At 34.1% G+C, this 26,093-nt stretch overlaps 2 protein-coding genes and 1 non-coding gene across 4 annotated transcripts in view; all 3 read left to right on the top strand.

The window, feature by feature from the left end:
• Window positions 1-5,668: 5,668 nt before the first annotated feature.
• Camta (Calmodulin-binding transcription activator) overlaps window positions 5,669-26,093 on the top strand; it is a 150,128-nt gene continuing 129,703 nt past the window's right edge. For both annotated transcript variants that reach the window (XM_076121572.1, XM_076121571.1), the window contains exon 1: window positions 5,669-5,823. The gene's annotated coding sequence lies outside the window, so the exon portion shown is untranslated. The remainder of the gene's footprint in view (window positions 5,824-26,093) is intronic.
• On the top strand, window positions 16,453-21,397 carry Efr (ER GDP-fucose transporter). The gene is made up of 2 exons (XM_076121702.1): window positions 16,453-16,589; window positions 16,972-21,397. Exon 2 carries the CDS (start codon window positions 16,979-16,981, stop codon window positions 17,990-17,992), a length of 1,014 nt encoding a protein of 337 aa, XP_075977817.1. The 5' UTR covers window positions 16,453-16,589; window positions 16,972-16,978; the 3' UTR covers window positions 17,993-21,397.
• On the top strand, window positions 16,857-16,928 carry TRNAE-CUC (transfer RNA glutamic acid (anticodon CUC)). The gene has a single exon. It is a non-coding gene; the product is annotated as a tRNA-Glu (tRNA).

The following is a 26,093-nucleotide window of genomic DNA, read 5'->3' as shown; positions in this document are numbered from 1 at the left end:
ATACAAGTGTGTTATAGTCAAAAGAAATTGTAATAACTTAGCAAGGGTTCTGATAAAGACGCCTAAGGGATTACTATAGGAGTTAACATTCACTTAAATTTGTTAGATAAGTGCTGCTTAGTCGATCTCCGGCCCAGGGCTGTGATTATGGTGGTGTCATTGACTTTTTGAGTTTTTAGGTTTGTTTATTGATAGTTTTACATAAATTTGAAAAATAAGTTATGGTGGATGAATGCAATCACTTTAAAATAAACTTAGCAGGCTCTTGTTGAAAAATCATCTCTTTAACAAAATTTCATGCGAGCCAAGACGCGCGGATCAGCTAGTTAGAAATATCAAATGGTTATATTGCAATATGTCAAAGAAAAAATCAGAAAGTTAAAATAATAAAGAGAATGTGTTTGTGAAATTGTTTTATTAAGTTATCTGTAGGTATATTTGATTGATTTATTATTACCGATTATTACATCGTTCGATATTTTTGTTCAATGAATGCCTTTGACGTCATTCAACATCAGATTTCAACGACAAAGTAATTCTCGGAATAAAAGTTATCTGGGCACAAAACAATCGGTTTTTAAACTATACCTCTTTTTCATATTTTATAAATAACGGTATATGTAAAGTAATACAATATATTACCAATGCAAATAATTTGCTACCATTTTGCATTAAATACCAATCCTAGTGTCCGATTTCCATTTCCACAAAATATTTAAAAGTCAAAATAACAACTAAAAACCTAACAGTCAAACCTAAAAAACTATACTTCTCACGCCCCATCATCATTACTATAATAAAAAAAAGCCAACGATTCAGGATATAACGAAAAACATACATGAAATAGCAACAATTCTTCGGAATAGGACCTACAAACGGTTATAACGATAATTCGGTATAATAACGGACATAAAGTTGCAGGATATGCACAAATTATTTGAGATCGTTGCTACGTCTGGCTATCCATCCAATAACGCGTCCTTTCACCTCACTATCTCCTTTTAGGCCTGCCCTGTCGCCGCCGACCATCTGGTGGCACCCACTTCGTGGCAATAATAAACAATATCATTATATTAAAAAAAAAAGCTATCCTCACGTATCACATCACATTACATTAAAAAAAAAACCAACACGGCAACGCCCGTCGAATAACGGGTATAGACTCGGAACATAACGAAAAACATACATGAAATAGCAACAATTCTTCGGAATAGGACCTACAAACGGTTATAACGATAATTCGGTATAATAACGGACATAAAGTTGCAGGATATGCACAAATTATTTGAGATCGTTGCTACGTCTGGCTATCCATCCAATAACGCGTCCTTTCACCTCACTATCTCCTTTTAGGCCTGCCCTGTCGCCGCCGACCATCTGGTGGCACCCACTTCGTGGCAATAATAAACAATATCATTATATTAAAAAAAAAAGCTATCCTCACGTATCACATCACATTACATTAAAAAAAAAACCAACACGGCAACGCCCGTCGAATAACGGGTATAGACTCGGAACATAACGAAAAACATACATGAAATAGCAACAATTCTTCGGAATAGGACCTACAAACGGTTATAACGATAATTCGGTATAATAACGGACATTAAGTTACAGTGTACATTTAATCTTCATTTTTCTTTACTTATTATATGCACAAATTTATTTAAGACTATAAAATTAACAGCTAAGAACGAAATAATTATAAGTTCCTAATAAAAACGAACTATGTTGTCATAATATCTAAAAATAAAATATACTATTAACGAACAACATAACCTCACTGAAAGGAAAAAAACCAACATCATCACTGAAAGAAAAAAAATAGCTAACGCTTTCAGGACATAACGAAAAACATACATGAAATAGCAACAATTCTTTGGAATAGGACCTACGAACGGTTATAACGATAATTCGGTATAATAACGGACATAAAGTGTGGTGAACTAATAGCGCGGTCGGCACGTACGCACCAATCACGTGCCCGCTACAAAACACGCTTATCTAATATGCATTTTATTGTTGACTGTACACGACGAAAACTGAAGTTGGACGTTTTGGTACCGTTAGCATGTTATGTGGTTTGTTTCTTTGATGGGAAAGGTTTTTGTGTTTTGGGAGTTGATTTTGAGGATTGTTATGACTGATAAAATTTTATTGGCTGAGTATTTAATTAATAGAAAACTACTTCTTAGCTATTTTTTGTTCCAATAATACTTAGGTTTTGAGTTACATTATTTTTTGTCGTTATTCTGTTTAATTATGTTTGCTTATAGAATGTAAGCTACTACCCGTCTCTGTCTAGTAAATAAACTTTTTGTTTGTGTACAATAAAAATTATTAATAAATATGGGACAAATAATAATAATATAAAAACAGGTAAAAGTAACATTCCGTAATTATTATTCTAATCCTCATCAATATTGTTTATAAAAACAGCGCCTTCATTCAATGACGATTCGAATAATATATTTCTTCAAGTAAATTATGACATTAACCAAAATAAATACAAAACTTGTTATGCGAACGATACACAACAAGTGGCGTAGCGTTCGTAGACCACAGTCGCGTAGCACAGGCCTACGAGCGTGCAACTTTGATGAGAGTCGTAGAGGCCACATGCCACCGGTTGGCTTATTTGTTCTTTCAAGTTGGCCGCCTTGGCCGTGCTTAGCGCAGTTTTGTTCTTGTGTCGAGAATATTTCTTTAGATGTGTGGACTCAATTCGGTTCTTTGATGTTTAATTTGGTGTTGGAGTTATAAGTTTGTGGATTAAAGTTTAAAGTTCAAAAGTTGTTTTTAGTCAGTACGGTTTTTTACTCTCGCGTGGCGTTATTGTTGTCTTAATTTGTATGTGGATTAATAGGAGTGCGATTTGTGTTGAACTTTCAAACAAATAAGGTATCTATACGATAAAACAAACAAATAAATGTGAGATGATTTCGTATGATGTATAAAATATGTATAAGATAAAAGTTTCAATTATGCGTAGATGTTTAAGATAAACAGGGACAGAAGAGTTTAAAATCGAATGAGTAGTTTATGATTTTGTTTATACAATCCGTATCATTTATTTTAATCGGAAATCGTTATTGAAACTATCGGATAATCCGAAATCATTGGATTTTAGGTATCTGGATATAATTCTATCCGTTATAATACGTTGATCGAACTTTAACATAAAAATATAAGGCATGCTGATGCGATACTGCCCCAAGTAGAAAAGAATAGAGAAAGATCACAAACGAACACCGAACACCTTCAATATTTAACGAAATTTATTTTTCACGAATCACCCTCTGACATATGATTAATTTGCATTCACAACCGAAACATCCTAATTCAAAATAATATTATCACATTTCCTATTTCCGTCAACGAAAATAAGGCCTAAACTTAACCTAATACCTATCGACATTTAACTGAATAGTTCCACGAGAAGTAGGTATTTTCGTTGTAAGCTTAGCCATCGATCTGGCTAGAATTTGGCATACACACACTGTCGACGTCCCGTTCGCTACTTTATCGAATTCGTTTGAGCAAAAAATGTTGCTTATTTCTGTCTAAGTCAGATGTTGACAACATTTTGGGATGTTTTATTTTTAGTTCATGTGAATGGGATTGTGAGGCTGTTTTATTTAAGCTGTTGAATGGATTTGTTGGTAGATGAATGGAAATTAGGTACGATGAATTTTTACGTCAAACTTTAACTATTTTTACTGTAACGAAACAAACATGGAGACAGAAAAGTCTTAGGTGAAAGAAAATAGATGAAAATATATGGAAAGCACTATTTTGGTGTTTGATACATGTAATTTGAATGTATAATAGAATACGGGATTTAAAATTCCCGTATTCTATTATACATTAAACATGCAACGCAAGAGTTTAAAACAAAAAAAATACCTAATTTTAAATTAGAAGAATTACATGAATTCAGTTAAAAGTTACAAGTTACAGGCCTGTACAAATGTTTAAGTAAGATACCTAATGAAATACTCAAAAGCAAAACCTCTCAATGATTTGAAAGCATCGGTCAACTGATTTGAATAGAAATTGCTGAAGAGAGTATCGATTTAATTAATTTAGGCTTCGCTTCCTTTAATAAGGGATCTAACAATTTGCATATAATGTATAGGCATTTAATCTGTATAGGTATTTGCTGCTACACGATTTGCGAATGGACCTTCACCGGTAAAAGGGACAGCGCTATACAGAACCTATAGTGCTATCTCGCTCTTACGATAGAACTTGCATCGTTTTAGCAAGTAATAGTCTGCCGCTGTTTTATTGCCGAGTTCTGCCATCAAGTTGTTGTCAAGTTTTCAATTTATGAATCTTTTAATGAATGAGTGTTTCGAAGTTGCAATTATGACCGTTGTGCTTCAGAGAGCACGTGAGTAAAGCTGTTGGTTTTGTGTTTGACCTCTCGCTAGTTGTGTCGGTCAGCCGTCTCATCGGGCCATCATATAGTATGCATATAGTCCACATACATGCGTATTAACAAAGTCCCGCACAGTTAGCTGGTTTCAATGACACTGGCTGGATATTATTTGATTCTTTTCAATAGCCAGCCAGCCAAGCCTTTGTTCCCACTATATTGGAGTTGACTTCCAGTCTCGCCGGATGCAGCTGGGTAAAAGTGTTTTACATAGGACGACTGTCTATCGGACCTCCACGACCCAGTTAAATGGGCTATAACACGATATCCTTCGGTAAGACTGATTGTCAGACTTTCAAGCTTCTGACTACAGTCAACGACTGTCAAAGATCTTTGAAATTCTTCTAATAGATCGAAATTCGGTAATGGTCTATAGCCAGTGCATATAGCAATAGGTTCGTTCCTCATTTCATGGGACTAAAATTGTAAATGGCGAAATGTGTATTTCATACATCTTTGTCTCTACGTTCGGAAATATAATAGGCGTGGTTTTATAAACAAATGGTACTTATTACGTCATAATCACATAAATTTTAATGATTTCAAATATCACGTATAATTTAAATATATAATTTAAATGATTAATAAATAAACAATAATATCAAAACTAATTTCAACACACAAAAGCTTTTGTTTTTAAACGATAGCTATGAATAAATAATATTAATGAGGTTAATTAACATGTGAAATACCGACACACGTGAAATAGAGCTATTAATTTCTATTGATGTTAATGTGCGTTTTAATGTTGTTAGATTTGACAATTTGTGGGTAACATGCGAATTATTGCTTACTAGAACAAAAAAACAAGTAAAAATGCAGTGAAGAAAAGTTTACTTAGTATAGTTTTATTTCGGAAAAAAAAATCGATTGTCACTTGAACATTGATTTAAGGTTTCACTCTTCCAACAACAACTTATGTATGATAGTTTAGCTTATTTCACTATATCACGGTAAGACTTGTCTCTTCTTTAAATAAAAGGTAAAAAAAATGTCTTTAAGGAACTGCGCAGGGCTTTTAGATTAGTTTCTCTTCCCGGCATTAGAGGGATTGGGTCGCATACCTGTCTTTCTGAGAGAGAGAGAGATCTCTATAGATGTTTTTTTCTACAGAGATCTCTATCATCGTTATCTTATATCATCAGATATCGTTCTCTCAAATTAGGAAATAGTTTTTTTTCACCGATGAACTGTGGTTAATTAATTTTACTTTTGTTTCAGTTAACACCGCAGACTGCGGGGCTCGCGGGCGCGTGATCAGAGCGGCAATGCGCGCTCGCAGCGGGTAGCCGGCAGCGTGGCGGCGTACGGGCGGCACGCGGCGTACGCGGGCGGCGCGGGGGCGTACCACGCGCGCGCGCCCGCCGTGCCCCTCAACGCCAGTGAGTATACACCTTTATTGTAACTGCAAAAGTTTAACAATGTTAAGGAATGTAATGTCGGTCGTAATTTGGATGGGTGACCATTTCTTAATATGTGATGTTAATGATTTTGAAACAAAACAGTTTTGAATGGCCTGCATGGAGTGAATATGCAGATTTTAGAGTAAATTTGATTATGTCAGTCTATGATGATTGAACTTAATCCTTGGTCGTCAACAAAATAAAACACGTGTATCGGAATAAGTCTAAATTATCTCGCGTCTTCTTGATTTCTATTTTTTCTCTAACTTACTATGTTCTCGTAAAGTCTTATGTATGAATGGCATAGCTCTCGATTTAATTAAATCGAAATTATTGTGTAAAGAAAATGTTACCACAAACTATAACGCCTGTTCAACGTACTTAAACTTTTCTTTAAGCGGACAAAACATTTATCCCACGCAACAAATATCGTTTGTCTTAAAAGAGCCCATTGTAAATTGAAGTAAGTTGTAAGCTACAATTAGGTCATGGTTTGTTATCTGGCACGGGTTACTGGCATCTTACAACACGCTGTCCAACTGTTTTTATACAGCTATGGTGTGTGTGACGTCAGTAGTAAGATATCTAGTTGTATAAGTTTTGTTTGGAGTTTTCTTGAAATTTTTCTCATGTCTATGAGTTGCGTTAACGGGTATACAATAATTCTTATATTATTAAAAATAACAAATGAAAGGTAATATCAATGAATTGGCTTGGCGACTATATATTCTTGCAAAAGTAAACGGATTTAAAAACAAAGTGTCAGTTTATTAGCGCCACGAAAGAAACATCTATTCGTTGCAAATGTGAATCACACGGAAAGCGCCATCTTACAAACAAAATAATAATAATTAAAGTTACTAAAAGTTAACAAATATAAAAAAATACATACGAATTAAGAACCTTCTTTATTTTAAAGTTGGTAAAAACGTTTCTGTATTTTCGCCAAGTTATAAAATAACACAGTTTCACCAATTCGTTGAATACAAAAATCCCATTAATACTACGCTTTCATAATCATTTCTATGAAACATGAGCTTCGAAACTAAAATGCCTTAATAACTTGCAGGAAATGTATAAACAAACGGTAAAAATTACAAAACAAAATTAAAAGCAATCATTGTTTTAGTAGTTAGTCAGTAACTGGCTTACCCTTCGTTAGCGAAGTTTATTTGAACCATTTACTTGCTCAAAATAATGGGTATACTCTATGCATAGATATTACGTATTTGAGAAATCATTCTGATGTAGGTATTTGACAAATATTGTATAGAATATGAAGAACTTTAGAATAATTTCTTAAATAACGCATCAAGTCCAGAATTTAACATCATTGTTGTTCACAGTCTAAATACGGCTAAAGATTAGCTTCGAGCATGAATTTTTAAGCGACCTTATCCAGGCACATTCCAGTGCGGACGTAACACTTGATTGATGTGATATGTACATTTGTAACTTTGTCAGTAACACTACTAAACGCATTTTGATAAAGATTTGAAATACACATTTAACCCAGGATACATATTATACATAGGTACGCTGACGAAACCTCAAGGAGAAACCAGTTGCTATTTAGAGTTACAAATCCGTAGGTTCTAGGTTAAAATAAAAGGTTTACATGTCATGTTTAATACGCCATATTCTGTCACGATACTGTGCCATGAGTTCGATACAAGCGTGACCTGATTTTTAAATCGTGACAAACTTTGTAGAGTAATTAAAGCCTCTAAAATGATTGGCTGCTATTACTGTGATTATTGTTGAGTTAGTTCGTAGGTTATGAGGCCAGGTTACGGAAACTAAGCTGATCCCATTATTGCGATTATTTTTGAGTCTATGATGAGTTTAACAATGTGTCGTTTCGATTCTTAAGTGGATTCAACTTCCAAAAGTAAAACAAATAGAGATTAATAAAATTTAAAAAAAAAATTACAGTTGCTAATTGCAATTTGCAGATAAATGTTTTCCAATTGTTTTGCGACAAATCATCCCATTTTAGTATAAAAATTTAAAGCTTAATAGAATTAGGAAAAAAAGTATTTACCCGGGGACGGAATAGGGGCTATATAAACATAATATATAAAAAATAGCTCATTGGCCGCAAGAGTGTACAAATATATTTGAGAGCAAAGAATAAACTTGTTCTCCCAGCAACTCCCAACAATTTTTGGTTCCTATATTCTATCCAGGGTAGGTAGGTATACTGACGGTTAATCTGTGCAGTGTATTAGATAACCATATATAATCCTAATTATCATCACAACAAAGATTTATAGTTAATCTAACGGACATATCAATATCATCTAATTACACAAATCATTGCCCTAATTACTGTTCATTACTATATGTAGTGCATTAATGCGATTTACCGCACAATGCTCTTAATATGATTGGCACGGATTAAAACGGTTATTGTCACTAACTATGACAGTTCAACTGAGCTAGCGTGATTCTAAACACCCGGTACTATCGAGTATCGAGAGTTTGACATTTCAAATTTACTGCAAAAATAGTTTCTAAGGCGCCCACTAGAGGCGCTAATCAGGTTTTCATAACTATAAAATTTCTTGAAATTTCTTCTTAGCCGGTTGTCGATAGGCGATTGTTATAGAGAATCACGTTAGCGTGATTCTCTACACTCGGTACTATTGAGTATCGAAGTTTGACATTTAAAATATATTGCAATAATAGTTCTTACGACGCCCGCCAGAGGCGATGATTAGGTTTTCATAAATTTCTCTATAGTTAGCCGGTAGTCGATAGTAGATAAGATTGGTAAAATTAACCTGATACCTAAGTAGACGAAAATTAGAATACCCGATAAATCCAGTAAATTAGCCTTATTACTTTCATAGCACAATAGTTGTAAAATGAAGTGGATCGTCTGATGGGAGTGGCCAGATGATGTGAGGCCTAGCCTGTACTCAAATTTTAAGGAGTGATGCTAACAAAATCTGATGACACAGAAATTAACATCAACACAATAGGACAAATTAGTAACTCCCTCTTGTTCCCCCGACCCTCATTAGAAAGAGACAAAATAACTCCGTAGTATTAGAATCGGCAGCGATGCGTTGCGTATTTAGTTCCCGCGGGGATTCGTATTGTCGTATTGTGCGAGGAATGTACGCTATTGTGCCGGCTTTTGCGGCATTTCAAATTATTGCCATGATGTATAGGAGCTATTCGTTTGCTTATTAATTATGACGCCTCTCTGGATATTGCGAAACGTAGTGTTTGTGTAGGAAATTGGAACAAGCGCCAATTGTAGTGGTGAAGGTATTCTTGAAATTGAAATGGAAGTAGCGAATTCTCGGTAGTGGGATTGAAATTGTAATGTTTAATTGTATCCTTCTTACATAGTGATGTAGAGCGTACATAGCGACTGTGATATGTTGTAAGATCTACCATTCCATAACTGGAAGGCGACCAGCGTGAAAACACTATTTTTTGTTCATGGAATCGTTAGTCTTACTGACTGGTTTTTGTTTCCGTGTGCTACTAAATATTTTGTTCTAAATAAAGGTCACTTTTAGCTTTGTCAACCATCTAATTATTACCACAAAGAGTACCTTGATAAACATTTCCTCTTCATACTCTCACACGCAAAAAAATATCTGACATTAAGAGGATTATAAAAAATCTTCCAAATTCAGTATTTCTTGAACCTACTAAGAATATTTTCGACACCCTATCTTACTTAATTCTAGGCAAAGCTAGAAACCTTAATCTTCAGACACTAATAACTGAACCACGTCACACATATTTTGACTCAAGTAAATCCAACTAGTTGACTCTAACTAGCCTAACCTCTCCCTCATTCTGGGCGGAGACCCTTGCCCAGCAGTGGAACTTGTAGGGTTAAATTTATTATTTATATAAATCCAACTAAACCTATTTACTCTTGAGTATTAAACCTTCAACACACCATATATCTCCCGATTGATCTTGCCATGTCTTATTCATCAGACTGTCCAAGGAAATCGTTTAGTTGCGCCATTTTAGCATAAATTTGCATCTGCCTTGCTCCAGGTAAATATTTTGTGATTAAACTCAACCGGCTTGAATTAATATGCAACACCTGTTCGCGCTGATAGCAGGACTGGACACCGTCTTTTACTTTATATTGTGTGTAAGCTCGTTTTATTAGGTTTTGGGATGTAGCACGAGATCTGGTACAAGGAATATAAGCCTTTAATGTGCTGCTACTGTCTTATTGTTAGGAAGAGTCTCCCCAAAGTTTTCTATTGTTGTAACTACAGCCAATTACGGACAATTAGATTGGTATCGAAGTCATTGCATCATCGCATTGGTTTCGTAAGTAAAGAAAAAATAGATGGATCAATGAAAAAAAAATGTCCAGATCCTATTTATTTTGACCCTACTATGGTGAATCAAAGAGTGTTATAAAAAAACGCGATTCTTTTTACACCACAATGACTACAAGTTTCAGAATTATGAAAAAGTTCAGCTGTTAAAAATCGATCCTAAAATTGTAACGAAACATTTAATTTTGTGTTCATTGTGGTTTAGTATGTAATCAAATGAATGCTAATCTCTATCGTTAGTATCATGACAAACATTCTAATTCCGTAAATTGAATTTACTTCCTCCTTTCAATTTACATATAAAGTTCTTTAGCTCAAAGTTCCTTAACTTTATCTTCACATGAAACTTGGAGTTCCAAATTCACCCTCACTTTCAATTATACGTGTATATGGAATACGTGTTATATGGGAAATTAATTATTATTGCTTCAAAGGACAAAATTGCAAGAGATTCGTGAGAATCTTTCTAGAACATTTGTTACTCATATCGCTAAGAACAAAAATGGAAAAAAATTAAAGTTTTTTTCTGTGCTGTGTGAATATAATTAGTTATCTAAGAGTATTTTACAAACTGTATCCGTCAAATAATCCTTTAGTAATAGTTAATTAATTTTTACCGGCCTTTAAACGATCAGAGGGTCACCAACCTCTGGATCGGACATTCCATAGATGGACGGCATTTCATTCAAGCGACTGAATATTCTAAAGGCGCGGTAGTACCAGATTGTTTCCCTTTAAAATAACAGCGTTTAGATGGCTTAAGCGACTCTGACACTAGGCTACACCTATGAAAAATAAACCGTCTCGCGATCCAAAATGATCCTATCTCCACGTCAAAGAAAGCATGCATGTGTAAGTAACTTTTCAACTTTCGTTCTCACCTCACCCCTCTTTAAAGCGTCAAATTGTGAATTTCATAAACGTGGTTGAGTGTCAAGTTGTTAGCCGTTTAATCCGTGGCCTCTTACAGCCTGTTGAGATGCTGAGCTTAGTAGCATTTCTGTAATGATCGTCGTATCGTAAATGGTGTACTTGAGGATGATTTTCTTGCTACTGACTTTTGTGAATGGGGAACGGTGGCTTCTTTGGGCATCGGCTGCGCTTGAGAACCGAGAAAAGTACGAAAAAAATACAACCACATTCGAAACATTTATTGTACTAGCGATCCCTCTCGGCTTTACCCGGGTTACTTTAACAAATAATATTCTGAAACCTTCATCGAGAATCGCTCTATCTGTACGTGAAAACCGCATGAAAATCCGGTTTGCAGATTTTCATGTTATCGTTAACTGAAAAACAGATGCGTAGAGGGGACTTTGTTTTATAATACCTATAAGTTTAAGAAGTAATAAAGTGCGATTTAAATTGTTTTTGTTACCAATTTTGTGCTATTTTATAAAAACCTGTGAATGAACCGTAAACTTGAGAATTCTTTTTTAAACCACTTTCCACATGATAAATATTATACCCCGCTCCCTAGAGCATAAGCAGGTAACTAAACCACACCACTTATTTCGAACCTTGCAAACTTCTTTGCTTCACCGTATTCCTGTTTAATTTTATACTCATAGTAAAAACTTTGAAACTACTTATTCTATATATATTATGGTAAAATACAGGTGATGAGTTTGTTTGTTTAAACGCACTATTCTCAGGAACTCGAGCTCGAATTAAAAAAATCTTCTTATGTTGAATAGTCCATTTATCGAGAAAGGCTAAAGGATGTAACATCACGCTTTGCCTAATAAAAGTGGAGCAACAATATGAAATAAAGGGAGCCAATTGCTAAATACGGGGCACGTACTCCAAATTACTATTAAAAATAATCTAACATAAATTAGGGAAAGATCAAAAGTACTTTGTCCGACCCGAGAATCGAACCCGAGGTCTCATGATGGGCAGTCGGTTAAACTAGCTATCGGCCCACAGGGGCAGTGTATAATGTAATAAAATATCTTTAAGGCAAATATTAGTATGATTTATGACTGATAAACCTTCAAGCCTCTATAGCCTTCTAAAATATAGAATAAAAACTAGGTTTTTGTTAGCGGGCGAACATGATTAATTGATAGAGAATTATCGGGCATCGTTATATCTATCGAATTAGTTAATGATAGATTAATGAATAGACAGAATGATGGTTAGAACGTTAACGCGATCATTTGTATTATTATAAGCTTTATATATTACTATATAAACTGCTTCTGTCGTCCGGTGCGGGAGTGTATACTATGTAGACTGCCGATCACGTGTTTTTAGGTAGGAGTCGGGCTAAGTGCTATTGGACTTTTCTAACTTATATTATGATATTTTACAATTGTATTTTTGTATATCGGGATCGCCCCTGTTACATTGGACTAACATTTTAATGACAAATTGGTCGTATTTAAGCAAGTATTGCGAGGTGAAGGTTAAGATTCAATTAATAAACAACATGTTTATAACATTTGCGATCTTAAAATAAAGGAATGAAATAATTGTGGCTGCCTAAGCCATTGTACTAAGTCTTCTATAAGTTGATTTCCGTATAATATAATCGGGGTTAAACCATAACCCATACAAAAATAATTCAACGAAAAAATCAATTCGAACCTAACTAGTCCAGTTATTTGTAATCACAGCATTTTTTCAAAATTATACATATTAATATTCTTGATTAGAACGTAGGTGGTCCTTGATCATTTGGGCCCAATAATAGGCAGTTAGTCACGGCCTAGCCACGCGAACTGGCCGCTAAAACCTACTTATTATTGAAAACCTTCAATGTGAAAAACATACTACACCCTCAATCAAAAATACACCTTATGTAGATTTGCCTAAAGTTGAAATTCCCTTGTCAAAGATCGAAGTATTTCTATATACTTATGTCGAAAGTGACCAATTTTTTTTCTTTCAACAATTCGTTCGAAAAGATATGGAACGCGTTTTTCATTGTGTGCCGTTCCAGTTTTATTTAGTGGAAACAAGCTTTTAAAAGGTTCTCTTATTTATAATAATTTGGAACGCAATGACGGGAGTAATGGAGATTTTTACAAATTGACGTGATTATCTTTTGAGATTGAGTTTATTTGGCGCTTAGGGTGTTTTGCTTTGGTTGCTTTTTTGTGTTTTCGCTTGAAAAGAGAACGCAAATATGGTGGTTCTGCGAATTGTTGGACGATGATAATATAAATTGAGATTGTACGAATATAGTAAAGATTTTCAAAAGATGTACAACTAATGTTTAAATGAAATAATACTGTGTAGCTTATTGACTGGTTATTTTGAACTTGGTTTAAGTAAACTAGTAAGTAATCCAATGCTGGATTACGGACAAAAAATGTTCATTCCCTAATGTAAAGTTGTTACATTATAAATCATCGCTTAAATATTAGCTACACTAAAAGGCCGCAGCTCGTGCAAATAAAAAAAATACTGGCTAATAACTATACAAAAAAAGTAAAAACCCTTAACTTGTAAAACATCCAAGCACCTGTACCGTTCCATCTCAACAAATTGGACCCTCTCAATCTCGCGATAATCAAACAAAATTTCACATATCACTGGTCATTACTACTTTATATCCATAAGGTCGTTAGTTGCGCGCGTCGAGCCGTAATAATTGAATTACTATACGGTTATGCAACTAAGTCGGTGCCAAGCGAATATGGACTTTGTGTACTTTGCAAATTGTATTATTTCGCGTGTCACACGAAAGATGTGCGGGGCTCCGGTGCCAATAGACAAGGCGTTATGTACTTCCTCTATTTTTAAAAATAGAATGTTTTGTTTTTTTTGCGAAGTGCCTTCTTGAGACTGTGATATGTTTGTTGTTATCCAGTTCTGGATATTGGCTTATAATGCAAATTGGTTTCTAAACGAAAATATTGCTTAAAACAACTTCAATGAAAGCTTTAATGTTCGGTTAACTAAGATAACAAAATGAATGAAATGTGGAAGACAGCAGTTTTAAAATTCAATAACGTCATAAGCCATTGGAAATTAATTAATTATTAAGTGATTGGTAATGGTCAAGTCAAAAGTGAAACGGCCAAAATCGTAGTTAAAATTATCGTAAAAGTTAATGTTGTTAATGTTAAATGTTTAAAGTTAAATATGGTTACATGCAGAATTAATATGTTTGAATAGCACCTGCTGAAAGACATGCGTACTTATTCTTCATGAATTCTTATCTCAATAACACTTTCGTGAAACCTCAAAATTCTCAATGATGATAACGATCTTATTAATTTTCGAATTAACTGTTTACCAATCAAACAAAACAGCTCAAAAATCAAGATCAAATCTAAAGATAGCTCTGCACTACCCAGGTTTAAGGCACCAACATCAGCGTTACATAACTCGCGTCCTGAAAAAAAGGGCTCCATATCTCTCACCATTTCGATAAGGACCATTTGTCTTTGCCCTACTTTGTGTTATACACTTCGTTGGGTATTACTTGAGGTGGGGACGCGTTTGTTTGTAACCGAACGGTAAAAGGATTCGTTTGTCAAGCTTTTGGCGAGCGGGAGTATTGCAATGGACAAATTTTGGAAGGATTTTGGATTATTTTTATAAACAAACACGTTTTAAACGTGAGAAATAAATTATTTGTGTTGTTTAATTGCCGAGAAGCATGTTTTTGAAAAGATTTTTGGCCAACGGTGCAGTTATGAACAACTGACACCATGAGCGAGTGTATACTTGCTGTCAAATGCCTTTATTTGAATAATCGTTAATCGTTCACCGCTTTAAGTGGACAACAAACCTTCTAAAGAAGCTCAATTTTTACGAATAAGTTATTTTTGATCCTTCACATTAATTCTGCAAGTATTACACTGCTTTTGCACTAGTAGTAGATTCAGTAACTGTAACTTTACATAACCTAAGTGTTAAGATCTAAATTAGATCAGACAATTTTCGTTTTTTTCAAATAATAAAGTCTTTCTCCTTGCGCCATAACGTGTAGTAACCTTTACGAACGATCGACAGACAACCCGATAGGGTAATGTGAGGTGTCTAATGGTCTTTTAGCCTACAAATCTTATGGTAATGCCGCGGATGTACTGGATCACTGCCAGATGTAATAAAAATATGTTGACTTATTATTGTCTACCTGAATCCTAAGTATCAATACTTCTTCAATGTGTTTACAGAAAGGGTGGAATTTATTTGACTATACTAGTTTTGGAGATAATTGAAGACATAAATACTTTTAGCTGGTATCACGTCTGGGGTATTGGTTAATTTATCAACTGTTTTTATTTGTTTGCAAGTGACAGATAATATCATAATTATAGGATAGGTTATAAAATTTAATATCAAATAATATCATTCCTCTGCAAAATGCGACATTTTTCTTATTTATGACTATTTTTGGTTTATGACAGAAAAGAGGTTTCTTAAAGATAGTTGTAGTTCATCTCTTTTGCTGTTGACAGCTGGAATGGTCAGACAAAAGACCCTACTCTAGGATCCCTGCCATTCGAAAGACTAATTACATCTTTATATACGAAAAATATTATTACAAAAAATACACCCCTTTTTCTGTTTTTGTTAACGTACTTTGTACATACTGATTTATTAAAAAGATATTGATATTAATTCACGTATTTATAATATTTTGAAATCACAAAATTTACCTCAAATGCATAAATTAAATGCACTACCAATTCCGATACAAAATTCAGTACAAATTGGATCCACTAAGCTCTTGAGAGGTCCTCATTCTAAAGGGCGTTGAACCCTCGATCGATCTAGTCTAACGAATATAAAGTTGCAATATTTTACAAAATATATAATAATTTATGAGTTAAAGACCTTGGATTTGTTTACAAAATAATGTAGTAAAAAATATGAGTAAGAGCTCGACTAAGACAAAACAGTGCTGTTGTAAGTATTTGTTTTTGTAATAAAGAGGATTTTTTTATTAAAAAAAAATATTAGTAGGAAGAAAAATATTATTTGTTATCATATTGCTTAATAACTATTTTTAAAATGGATGGATTAGTTTGTTCCCATCGAGGTTGTGTAAGATAAAATATGACTTTATCTATTCCGTTTAACAATTTATTATATTTTATCCTTATTTTACAACAAAACGGAAAACGGAAGCCATCAAATTATTGATTTATCAACAACAATATTTTAACATCGGATCACGAACTATAAAAATCTCGATCTCATTCATCTGGCGATTGAGGAGAGCGCCATCTATATGTAGCTATATTAAATGTACGCGCGCACCGTTTTACCGACGGAGCGCCGACCGCGCATGCGCAAACGTATTCGAGGCCACGGTCACAACTACAATCAGCCACAGATACACACACATTGCCGCGACAGCTGTCTCCCTTGTCATACGTGTTTGACGTTTTAGTAAATAATGCTGTAATTAGCGTGATTATTTCTTGTGTATGATAGTAACAAGACTTACATGTAAGTATTACTTTATATGAATAATTGTTTGTGTATATTTGAGAGTGTTTCGCACCGGTTTCTCATAGAAAAGTGCAGTTCGTATAACCTTAGTGGCGGACTGCAGTGCGCATGTCAATGTTAATAATTTAGTTGTTATCAAGTAATTATATGTTGGAAGTGGTGCTCCATTGATGTTGTTATCTACTTGGTTTATTGTAGTCTTACATTTTATAACGTTATTCAACTAATAGAATAAGATAAATATTTTGTGTCCGTCTCTCAATATCCGATATGGTCTAGTGGCTAGGATACCTGGCTCTCACCCAGGAGGCTCGGGTTCGATTCCCGGTATCGGAAGTTTCTTTTGGGCCTTTCTATAATATTATTATTTTATTTTCAGATCCAAAATGAACGTAAAGGCGGCTTTGGCCATTACGATGGTCTTCGTTGGCTGTTGTTCCAACGTTATATTCTTAGAGATGGTTGTTAAAGAGGACCCGGGCGCGGGAAACCTCGCAACATTCCTGCAATTCTTGTTCATTGCATCCATCGGCTTTTGTACCGTCGGCAAATTCGGTACAGCAAAGAGAAACATACCATTCAAACAGTATTTATTACTAGTCGCGTTCTTTTGGACGAGCAGCGTAGCCAATAATTACGCTTTTGACTTTAACATATCAATGCCTTTACACATGATATTTAGAGCGGGATCTTTGATGGCAAACATGGCTATGGGAGTGTGGATATTGAAGAAGACGTACCCACCTATAAAGTACCTCGCTATATTCATGATATCAGCCGGAATAGCGCTTTGTACGATCGTCTCAAGCGCAGACGTCAAGGCACCTAGAGAAACGCACGAAGACGCCGCAGAAGAAGAAAGGCTTAAGTTCATCGACTGGCTGTGGTGGTGCCTTGGAATCGCGATTCTCACATTCGCATTATTCGTCTCAGCAAGAATGGGAATATTTCAAGAATCTTTATACGCTAAACACGGAAAACATCCATGGGAAGCGCTGTACTTTACTCACTTATTACCACTTGTGATCTGGTTGCCGACAGCTACTAACCTAATTTCGCACGTGAAACTAGCAACTGAAACACCTGAAGTAGATTTCCTTGGATTTTCACTTCCCAGACAAGTTTTATGGCTGATTCTGTACGTGCTTACTCAAGGAATATGCATCAGTTCGGTTTATGTGCTGACTACCGAGTGTGCATCCTTGATCGTCACTTTAACAGTCACTTTGAGAAAATTCGTCTCTTTACTTTTCTCTATATGGTACTTCAGAAACCCTTTCACAATGGGACACTGGATTGGAACTCTGCTTGTATTCATCGGGACGATGATCTTCACAGAATTGCTGCAAAAGACTGTAGCTCTCTTCGTTCCTGTCAAAAAGGAGAAGAAATCCCAATAATCCTTTCGCTAAGTCATTTGACGAAATGGTTGACTTCTTAAGTTGCCTTTGTGATTGGACTGTGTGAGATTCAGTGGTTATATCAATCGTGTCAAAATTAAAAGTGTTTAGAATAGTTTTTTTACACAAACATTGGTCGCAAATTATTTTGTAAGAAGTTTTTCAAGTCGTAAAAATGGATGTTCGTTTCGCCATCTTGACGGGAGTATTATTTGCGATAGATTGTAAATAAATACAGTAAAAAAATATAAAATAAAATTGTGATTTAATATGCTTAAATTATTCAAAACGAACACAAATTCTAAAGGTAAATAGCAATAATATTACAATTTCAATACACTTATTATAACATACTTATAAATATTGTAATTCATAGATCCTAGTCATTCTGAACTCGTCCATTTATTCATAGATTATAGAATGAATAATGTTCACACAATAACTTTTTAATATAGAATAGCATTTTTTAATATGTTCCTAACATTTGAAAACTGTTTCCTAACCAATATGTCGCTTATTTTAACTTCAATATTTTCTTCAAGAAACAATCACCTCTGTATTTACTTATATCACGGAATGCTGAAAATCTAATAAGTGCGAAAACAATGTGTATTCTATTATGTATACAAAAGAATAGACTTTTTTTTAACCAACCAAGAAATTCGTTTTTGAAACAACTTTAATGGTATGTTACCGACGATAATGTAATAAACCTAATAAATACTAAACATCTGAATATAACACTTACATAAACAATTAAACATACTGATAAAAATACTGAAATATGGGGAAATAACGTCTCAAAAGGGCATAGGAACGTCCAAACTTTAAAATAAATTGATAACAATTTAACTCAAAACAGTGTATTTATCAGAGCAATTAAATACTAGCTGCCTAATTTATTAAAAACTTTTCCTAATTTTGGCTTATGAAATCATCTTATTTGTATTGTTCTCATCTGTATTGATATTTTATCATTATCGATCTTTGCTCACGAAACAGTTTTCGAATCTGACGCACAGTCTAATCCACTAATTATATTATAAGCATGACATTTGTAATATAATTCTTTAGATTTCTTAATACTTGCATCATAGACGGATTTTTTCAGGAAATAACGATATCTACCTATAAAACTTTAAATGTAAAATACTAGTTAGTTAGTACCCGCGACTCTGCAAGTATTGTATTTTTGATTTCTTCAATTCTTGGGCCGCGAACTTTGCGTACAAGGCTCTGTACCTACTAAGTTGTTAGACTAGAGTAATTATATTCAGACTGCAAGAAAAAACTTCGATAAATATATTATTGCATCATTAGATCAAGATTAATTTTCGCAGACAGAAACGACCTCTCATATACTCGTATCTACTTAGTATATCAGTACCACTTACGACCGTAACAAGATACTAATATGCTTATTCATCGTGATTTTAGCACACAAATACAATAATCTATAGTAATTTTACTATTATCTGTCACTACTGACTGACGCATGACGTCCCGGCTGTTCGCTGACGAAGCTAAAATATCACCGTGACTGGCTAATTGAAATTATCTTATCACACTTAGGGAGATTTCCTTATTTCATTGGTTGCACACGACAGTTTCGCCTGACTTGACTTTTAACTGCACGTTTGGCGCTGCGGTTAATGTGTTCACCTCGCCACAATAACCGTACGCCGCACGTGGGTTTGAGTCTCAGCTGTGAACATAATATACTATAATAATAATCACTACTTATTGTTGTTTTGCGTCTAATAATACCAACATTTAAAATTAAGTCGTCTCGCCGCGTTTGTTTGTCTGCTCGAGATAAAATCAAGATCTTTTTAACAGATTTTTATGCTGTTTTGACCAATAGATAACAAGTGTATAGGGAAGTGTTTTAGTGTACAATTTGTTACCGTATTTAACAAACGGATTTAACAATCATACATACATAAACTTAGATCTTATATCTGCTTCAAGTAAATAATAGTTCACCCTTTCTGAAAAAATATTAAATTTTATAACATTATTAGATGGAATTTTATCTACCAGATGTTTTATCCGACTCTTACCTAGAAGCCGAAAAAATGCCCCCTTATTTATTATCTAGAGAAAAGTAATCTAAACTATTTCCATATTTCTATGCAAATAACTTCAAATAAATACGACTGGCCGACCGAGCATGCCTTATAAGCACATTAAAATATAATCGCAAAACATCGTAAGCGTTCGGCAATCGTCGGCTACTTCCGCGTTCGTTCGGCTATTACATAGCATGATTAGCATTTTGCAACTTGTTATGTCATCTCTTAAAACGATAATTAGAACTATACTCGTATTATGACGTCACGGTAAAACAACCAATCAGAAGCAAGTTTTATGTTGCACACAACTGCAATTAACACACACATACACATTTTAAAAGGTGATTGTTTCTTGTTCGATTTTGAAATTAGTTTTTTCTGTTGAATTTTGTTTTGTGTTATTCCATTCCAAAAGGTCTTAAGTGCCATAGTTTTATGTACAATTTTTTTATAATTTTTCAGAATTAGATACAGATTCACAATTTATTATATGGGACCTAATGTAATTACCAATATGTAAGCGGTACTCCTGCTTGACTCCTTAGGGATAAATAGGCGATATGCAATAAGAGTTCTTGTTGATTTTTGTTATATATTTTTATTATTTATTCTTAATAGTAATTTACTATAAAGATAATTTTTATTTGCTTCGCCTCGCATTATAAAGGATTATGGTCTATTTTCACCAACATTTACTAGGTTTAAAGACCCCCTAGTTCTTTTTAAGAGCAGTTATAATAAAATTATGGTGAATAATACTAGCTGATTGAAATTTTCATGTGACTGTCAAACCCACGACCCCCGCGCGTAATACTAATTTTCGTTGTCTCCGTGGCGCAGTGGTTAAGTCGCTACGCCGCTTCCATTGCGTCGGGGAGTCGTGGGTTCGATACGATTTGTGCGATCCACAACTTTGTATCCGTTGTTTGTATGCTTTTTAAAGTCCCCGCGACCCATGAATATTTATTAGTGCGGGAGATATCTTTAAAAATAAATAAAAAGAATAGCAGCAGCATAAAAATAATTAGTATACAATGGAAATCGTTATTTTTTTTAAATTCAATGTTCATTTGACTACGCAACTGTTAGGGGATGTTGGTGAAATAGACCTTCTTTATATTATAAACCAGTCTGCTTATACTCTTTGAAATATAAGTCGTTATTATTATTTAATGCCTGCATTCCTGCTCAACCTTGCTATAAGTGTTGATTTTGTATTTATCATTATAATTATTAATTATCTTGTAATAATGGGTACGAAACAAATCATTTTGTTATGATTAGATCGTAAGGTACTATTGTTATATAATAAATTAACAATTTTCAAAAATGTATTTCTTTATTTCCTTACCGATTTTTTTAATTTTTTTCAGCCTCTAACGAACTTTAAATAAATATTACACAAGAAAAAAAAAAACATTATCTACTTATTTAACTTAAGTACATAGTAAAACCAATAAGTGATTGAATATGAATCAAAATAATAGTTTTCTCCTACAAGAATTTATTTTTATCTCAATTGACATAAATCTTTGTTGTAATTTGTAACCAACAAAACACAATGATTTTAATATATTATTATAGAAAAAAATCTCACGGGAATCCTATGAAAATACCTAGTTCAAACATTCAATAATATTTCATCTATACTAATATTATAAAGCTGAAGAGTTTGTTTGTTTGTTTGTTTGTTTGTTTGTTTGAACGCGCTAATCTCAGGAACTACTGGTCTGATTTGAAAAATTCTTTCAGTGTTAGATAGTCCATTTATCGAGGAAGGTTATAGGCTATATATCATCACGCTACTACCAATAGGAGCAGAGTACCAGTGAAAAATGTTACAAAAGCGGGGAAAATTTTGACCCATTCTCTCTTATGTGACGCAAGCGAAGTTGCGCGGGTCAGCTAGTAACATATAAAAGTTAATAAAACACAAACAATACCGTTAAAATAAATAAAATAATAGTTTTAAACGTAACTAACCACTGCATTTAACACTTTAAACTAACAGCTAACAAGCGACCATTATTTTTACTATTGACACAACTAATCGCATAATATTGTGTGAACAAGTGTTCAGGTAAATAAATATATAATTATTTATAATAGCCCAGTTAACTTGCAATGAATAACAATAATATATTATATAAACCATTTTATTATATTTTTAGTTCTATCTTTTTTCAAACATTTTGACAGTCGTTACCAGTAGTCAGAAGAAGTTGAAAGTCTGACAAGTCTTACCGAAGGGAATCGTGTTATAACCCAAGTATCTGTGTTGTGGAGGTCCTATCGTCAGTAAAATACTAGTATTCAGATGCATCCGGTGACTCCAACATCATTGGAAGAAAAGCTAGGCTATATATTTTAATAAATGTATTTACACAGCTGAAAATTATTATATATAATAACTACATAATAATAAGTATTTACATAACGATAGTATTGGAATTGCCTTTATTGAGAACAACTGTACTCACAAATGCTCTGACATTGAAATCAATTTCAGTCTTCTTTTATTTGTGTCGTCTTGCCGTTAATAAGTTATATACGAATGTTATTGGGCTCTGATAGATGACACAAAAATATCTTTAATTTTTTTTGGTTAAAGAAAACTTTAAGAACTCGTATAGATAAAATGAACGTATATTTTAATGCCTCATTTAATTTATTTAAGCCTTTATTGATGATACGAAACAATACATAATACCATTTTAAATAAACTACAATGGTTAAATTGTTTTATAATGTTGATTACTTTAAATGCTGGTAGACGGAAGCAACTTATTCATCACTCATTTGATCACAAAGATAACTTGTGAAGGCATTAAGTCAGCATTTTTATATCGAAATGCGTTTTCACATTTAAAAGCTAGCCGATTATATTATTAATCCAGATATTATACACTTATTTATTTAATTTACTATTACTATTTAACCAAATCATACAAATTAATAGTATACTAAGACTGTGACAAAAAAAAGAAAATATTTACAATATAGATTTGATTACGAGTAAGAAACTCTAATAACTTATTCACTATTTCTGAATATATTTTTAAGTACATTAACGCCCGCTTACTTTCGCTCCAATATTTTATTTCTTACTACACGCGCAACTTCGCTTGCGTCACCTAAGAGAATGAGTCAAAATTTTCCCCGTTTTTGTAACATTTTTCGTTGCTACTCCGCTCCTAATGACCGTAGCGTAATGTTATATAGCCTATAGCCTTCCTCGATAAATAGGCTATCTAACACTGAAAGAATTTTTCAAGTCGGGCCAGTAGATTCTGAGATTAGCGCGTTCAAACAAACAAACAAACAAACTCTTCAGCTTTATAATATTAGTATAGATAGTATAGATAAAATGCCGAACAAAAACGTCCTCTCCGAAATCTGATCATAAATTGATTGAAATCGTGTTGGTGTCGGGAACGACTTCATTGGGAACATAAATTTTGTCCCGAGTGAGAATTGAAGCCGCCATCAGACGCAATGGTAGCATCAAGGTGACCACTATGACCATAGGCCAGTTTATATCAATGAAGCTGGGTTAGATTTAGTTAGCAGACAACTAATTGCACAGTTGGTACAATTATGTATCTTGCCATAATACTAACTTACAGTGTGTCATTTGGGTTCAAATTTAAATATCCTTTATTTCATAAACCTTTTATATGAATTTGAAATCGTGGTAATATTGTTTAATCTACCACCGTTTCGCTGTTAGTGTAAAGCTTTTGCTCGTGAGGAATAACAGCAAAAAACTCACGGCTTGCTCTTTTTATGCCAAATTCAAATCCCAGGTGGATAAAGCTGAAAACAAATGAATGTTTGTGAATTGGTCAAAAATATATGTATTTACTTGCCAAACACGAACACTATTGGACAAAAATTTGGGAAAAAGGATACAAGTTCCAGTTATTACACTCAAACTAACATAACCAGGCAAGATACCAACAACATTATATTCGGGACACTATTCCAGTTTTTATTTCACTTGCTTGAACAACCATTTCGAAACACAAGACCTGACTTCGTTAACGGTCGCCTAGTAACAGGGCTCAAGCAAAATAATGTACAAACGCTAACCGCATCGCAAATACCTCTGACCTTTCCACTGAAAAAACTTCCAAGAATTCTGACTGAATAAAAGCAAAGAATGTCACCCACGTTATCCGTTTGCCACGATTGGGTGCGAAATTAGCGAGCACTAGACCAAAAGCTTGGCTAGCGAATTTCCTACATCCTACACGCCCTACCAACTTAAAAACACCCATCTACTCGCTAGAAATCAAGCCAAAATGAGCTCTAAGCATTAGGCACAGAGATCAAATAGAATGTTCTGACGTTAAACTTAAATTTGCTGTCGCTAAAGCGGACGGCGGCGGAATTTCAACAAGTTGGACGATTGCTTCAAAATACATGATTATGAATGCGCTTATCTCAGTCTTTATTACTAGTGGGATAAGGTTGGGTTTAGTACGTTTCGCTAGTGATATAAAGCTGTTGTTGGGAAGGCAGTGGCCCCGCTGGCAGTGCAGACATTCTTGACGAATGCTGCCAAAAACCGGCCAGTTTTCACCTCGTTCACGGAGGGGTTTATTGTTTTATTTGAGCTTTAGTTTTCGACTGGATTTTTGGTTTAGTTTAGGAGACATGTTGAAAAATGAATAGAGCGTGTTTGGATTGCTGGCTAGTTGTTCTAAAGGCACGTACACAGGTTCATTTGTTAGCTGAAATGAATAAATGAAGTGGAGGCCAACTTGAAATGCATGAGCAATTTAGAGAACAATGCATAAAGTCAGTGTTATCAGTTTGTTTATCTCATCTGTCTGACTGAAGCAACATTGACCCACAAGTTAGCATTATAGTAGACAGTTGAAACATTTTAACCTTGTGTTTTTCTCTCATTCTTTCGTCGGAATAGAGATTCTCTAACACTTTTGTGAACCATTTTCAATTTCCTACCACAGATTCGATTTCAACCAAAGTGCTATTTGGATTTTTCGCTTAAAAACCTTAATAACTGCGAGTAATTTGGTTATGTGCCATAGTTGACTCTACGGAAAAACCCTAACAGACTGTAATTGTCAATTTTCCGATAGACGAAACAAAAAAGCTTAACCCGACCCTGAACGACTTTAGCCTCGACTCAAAAACATGACTTTTAAACTTTTGTGTACCAATATTATTATTTAATAACGTATGGAAATTAATACCATGTTGAATTACCAAATACTGGGTAGCTTAACGTATAGTAAAAGTCCGATTCTGCGTTCATTGCCTCAGTATTAGTAATCGCGTGTTACAGATTTTGAAAGATCTAGTAAAAAATGTTTTTGAAATTCGGAAGGGGCGCTGATTAGACAAAATTTATCTATGACTACCTTGTTGTTGAATGTGGATATTGGTTGGAAAACGGCTTTTAGGAAACAATAACTGACTAGTTTTGCAAGCACACTGACAGTGTTAAGCAAACCAAAATAAAATTTATCATCACCTTAATTAGCCTGTAATATAAGATACTAAGAACTCTTATCACAGCATATTCCTTCCTAAACTCATGAACAACATACCAAAACATAAGAAACTTGACCAGAACCACTAAATAAACGTCTTAGTCGTCCATTTGTCGTAACAAACGTTCACAATATAGAGCACGGATGCGACTGATTGTACCGCAAGCAAGATTTACTCGTCGATAAATTTAGTCCACCGCTGGACTAATTTATGGGCTTCTGTAGCCAGCACACCTTCGCTAAGCGTTGTTTGAATACTTGCACGGTATAATTTTCAGTACGCTTTGCATATACCGGTTGTTTAGGCGTTCGGATCGGAGGTTAGGAATGTAGATGGTTTTTCAAACGTTTTTCTTAATGATTGCTTGATGTTTAGCTTATTGTATAGTCGATTTTTGTAATAGGTGACTAATTTTCCCACTGATTGTATGTAGTTCCTGGTATGATTTATTGTTGATATATTATTATGTGATTATAATTGGTGATGAAAGAAGCGTTTTATAC

This window comes from Anticarsia gemmatalis, chromosome 13, assembly GCF_050436995.1.
Source record: "Anticarsia gemmatalis isolate Benzon Research Colony breed Stoneville strain chromosome 13, ilAntGemm2 primary, whole genome shotgun sequence".
Lineage (NCBI taxonomy): Eukaryota > Metazoa > Arthropoda > Insecta > Lepidoptera > Erebidae > Anticarsia > Anticarsia gemmatalis.
The sequence above is the reverse complement of the archived record's forward strand: the minus strand, read 5'-3'. Positions and strand labels throughout refer to the sequence as shown.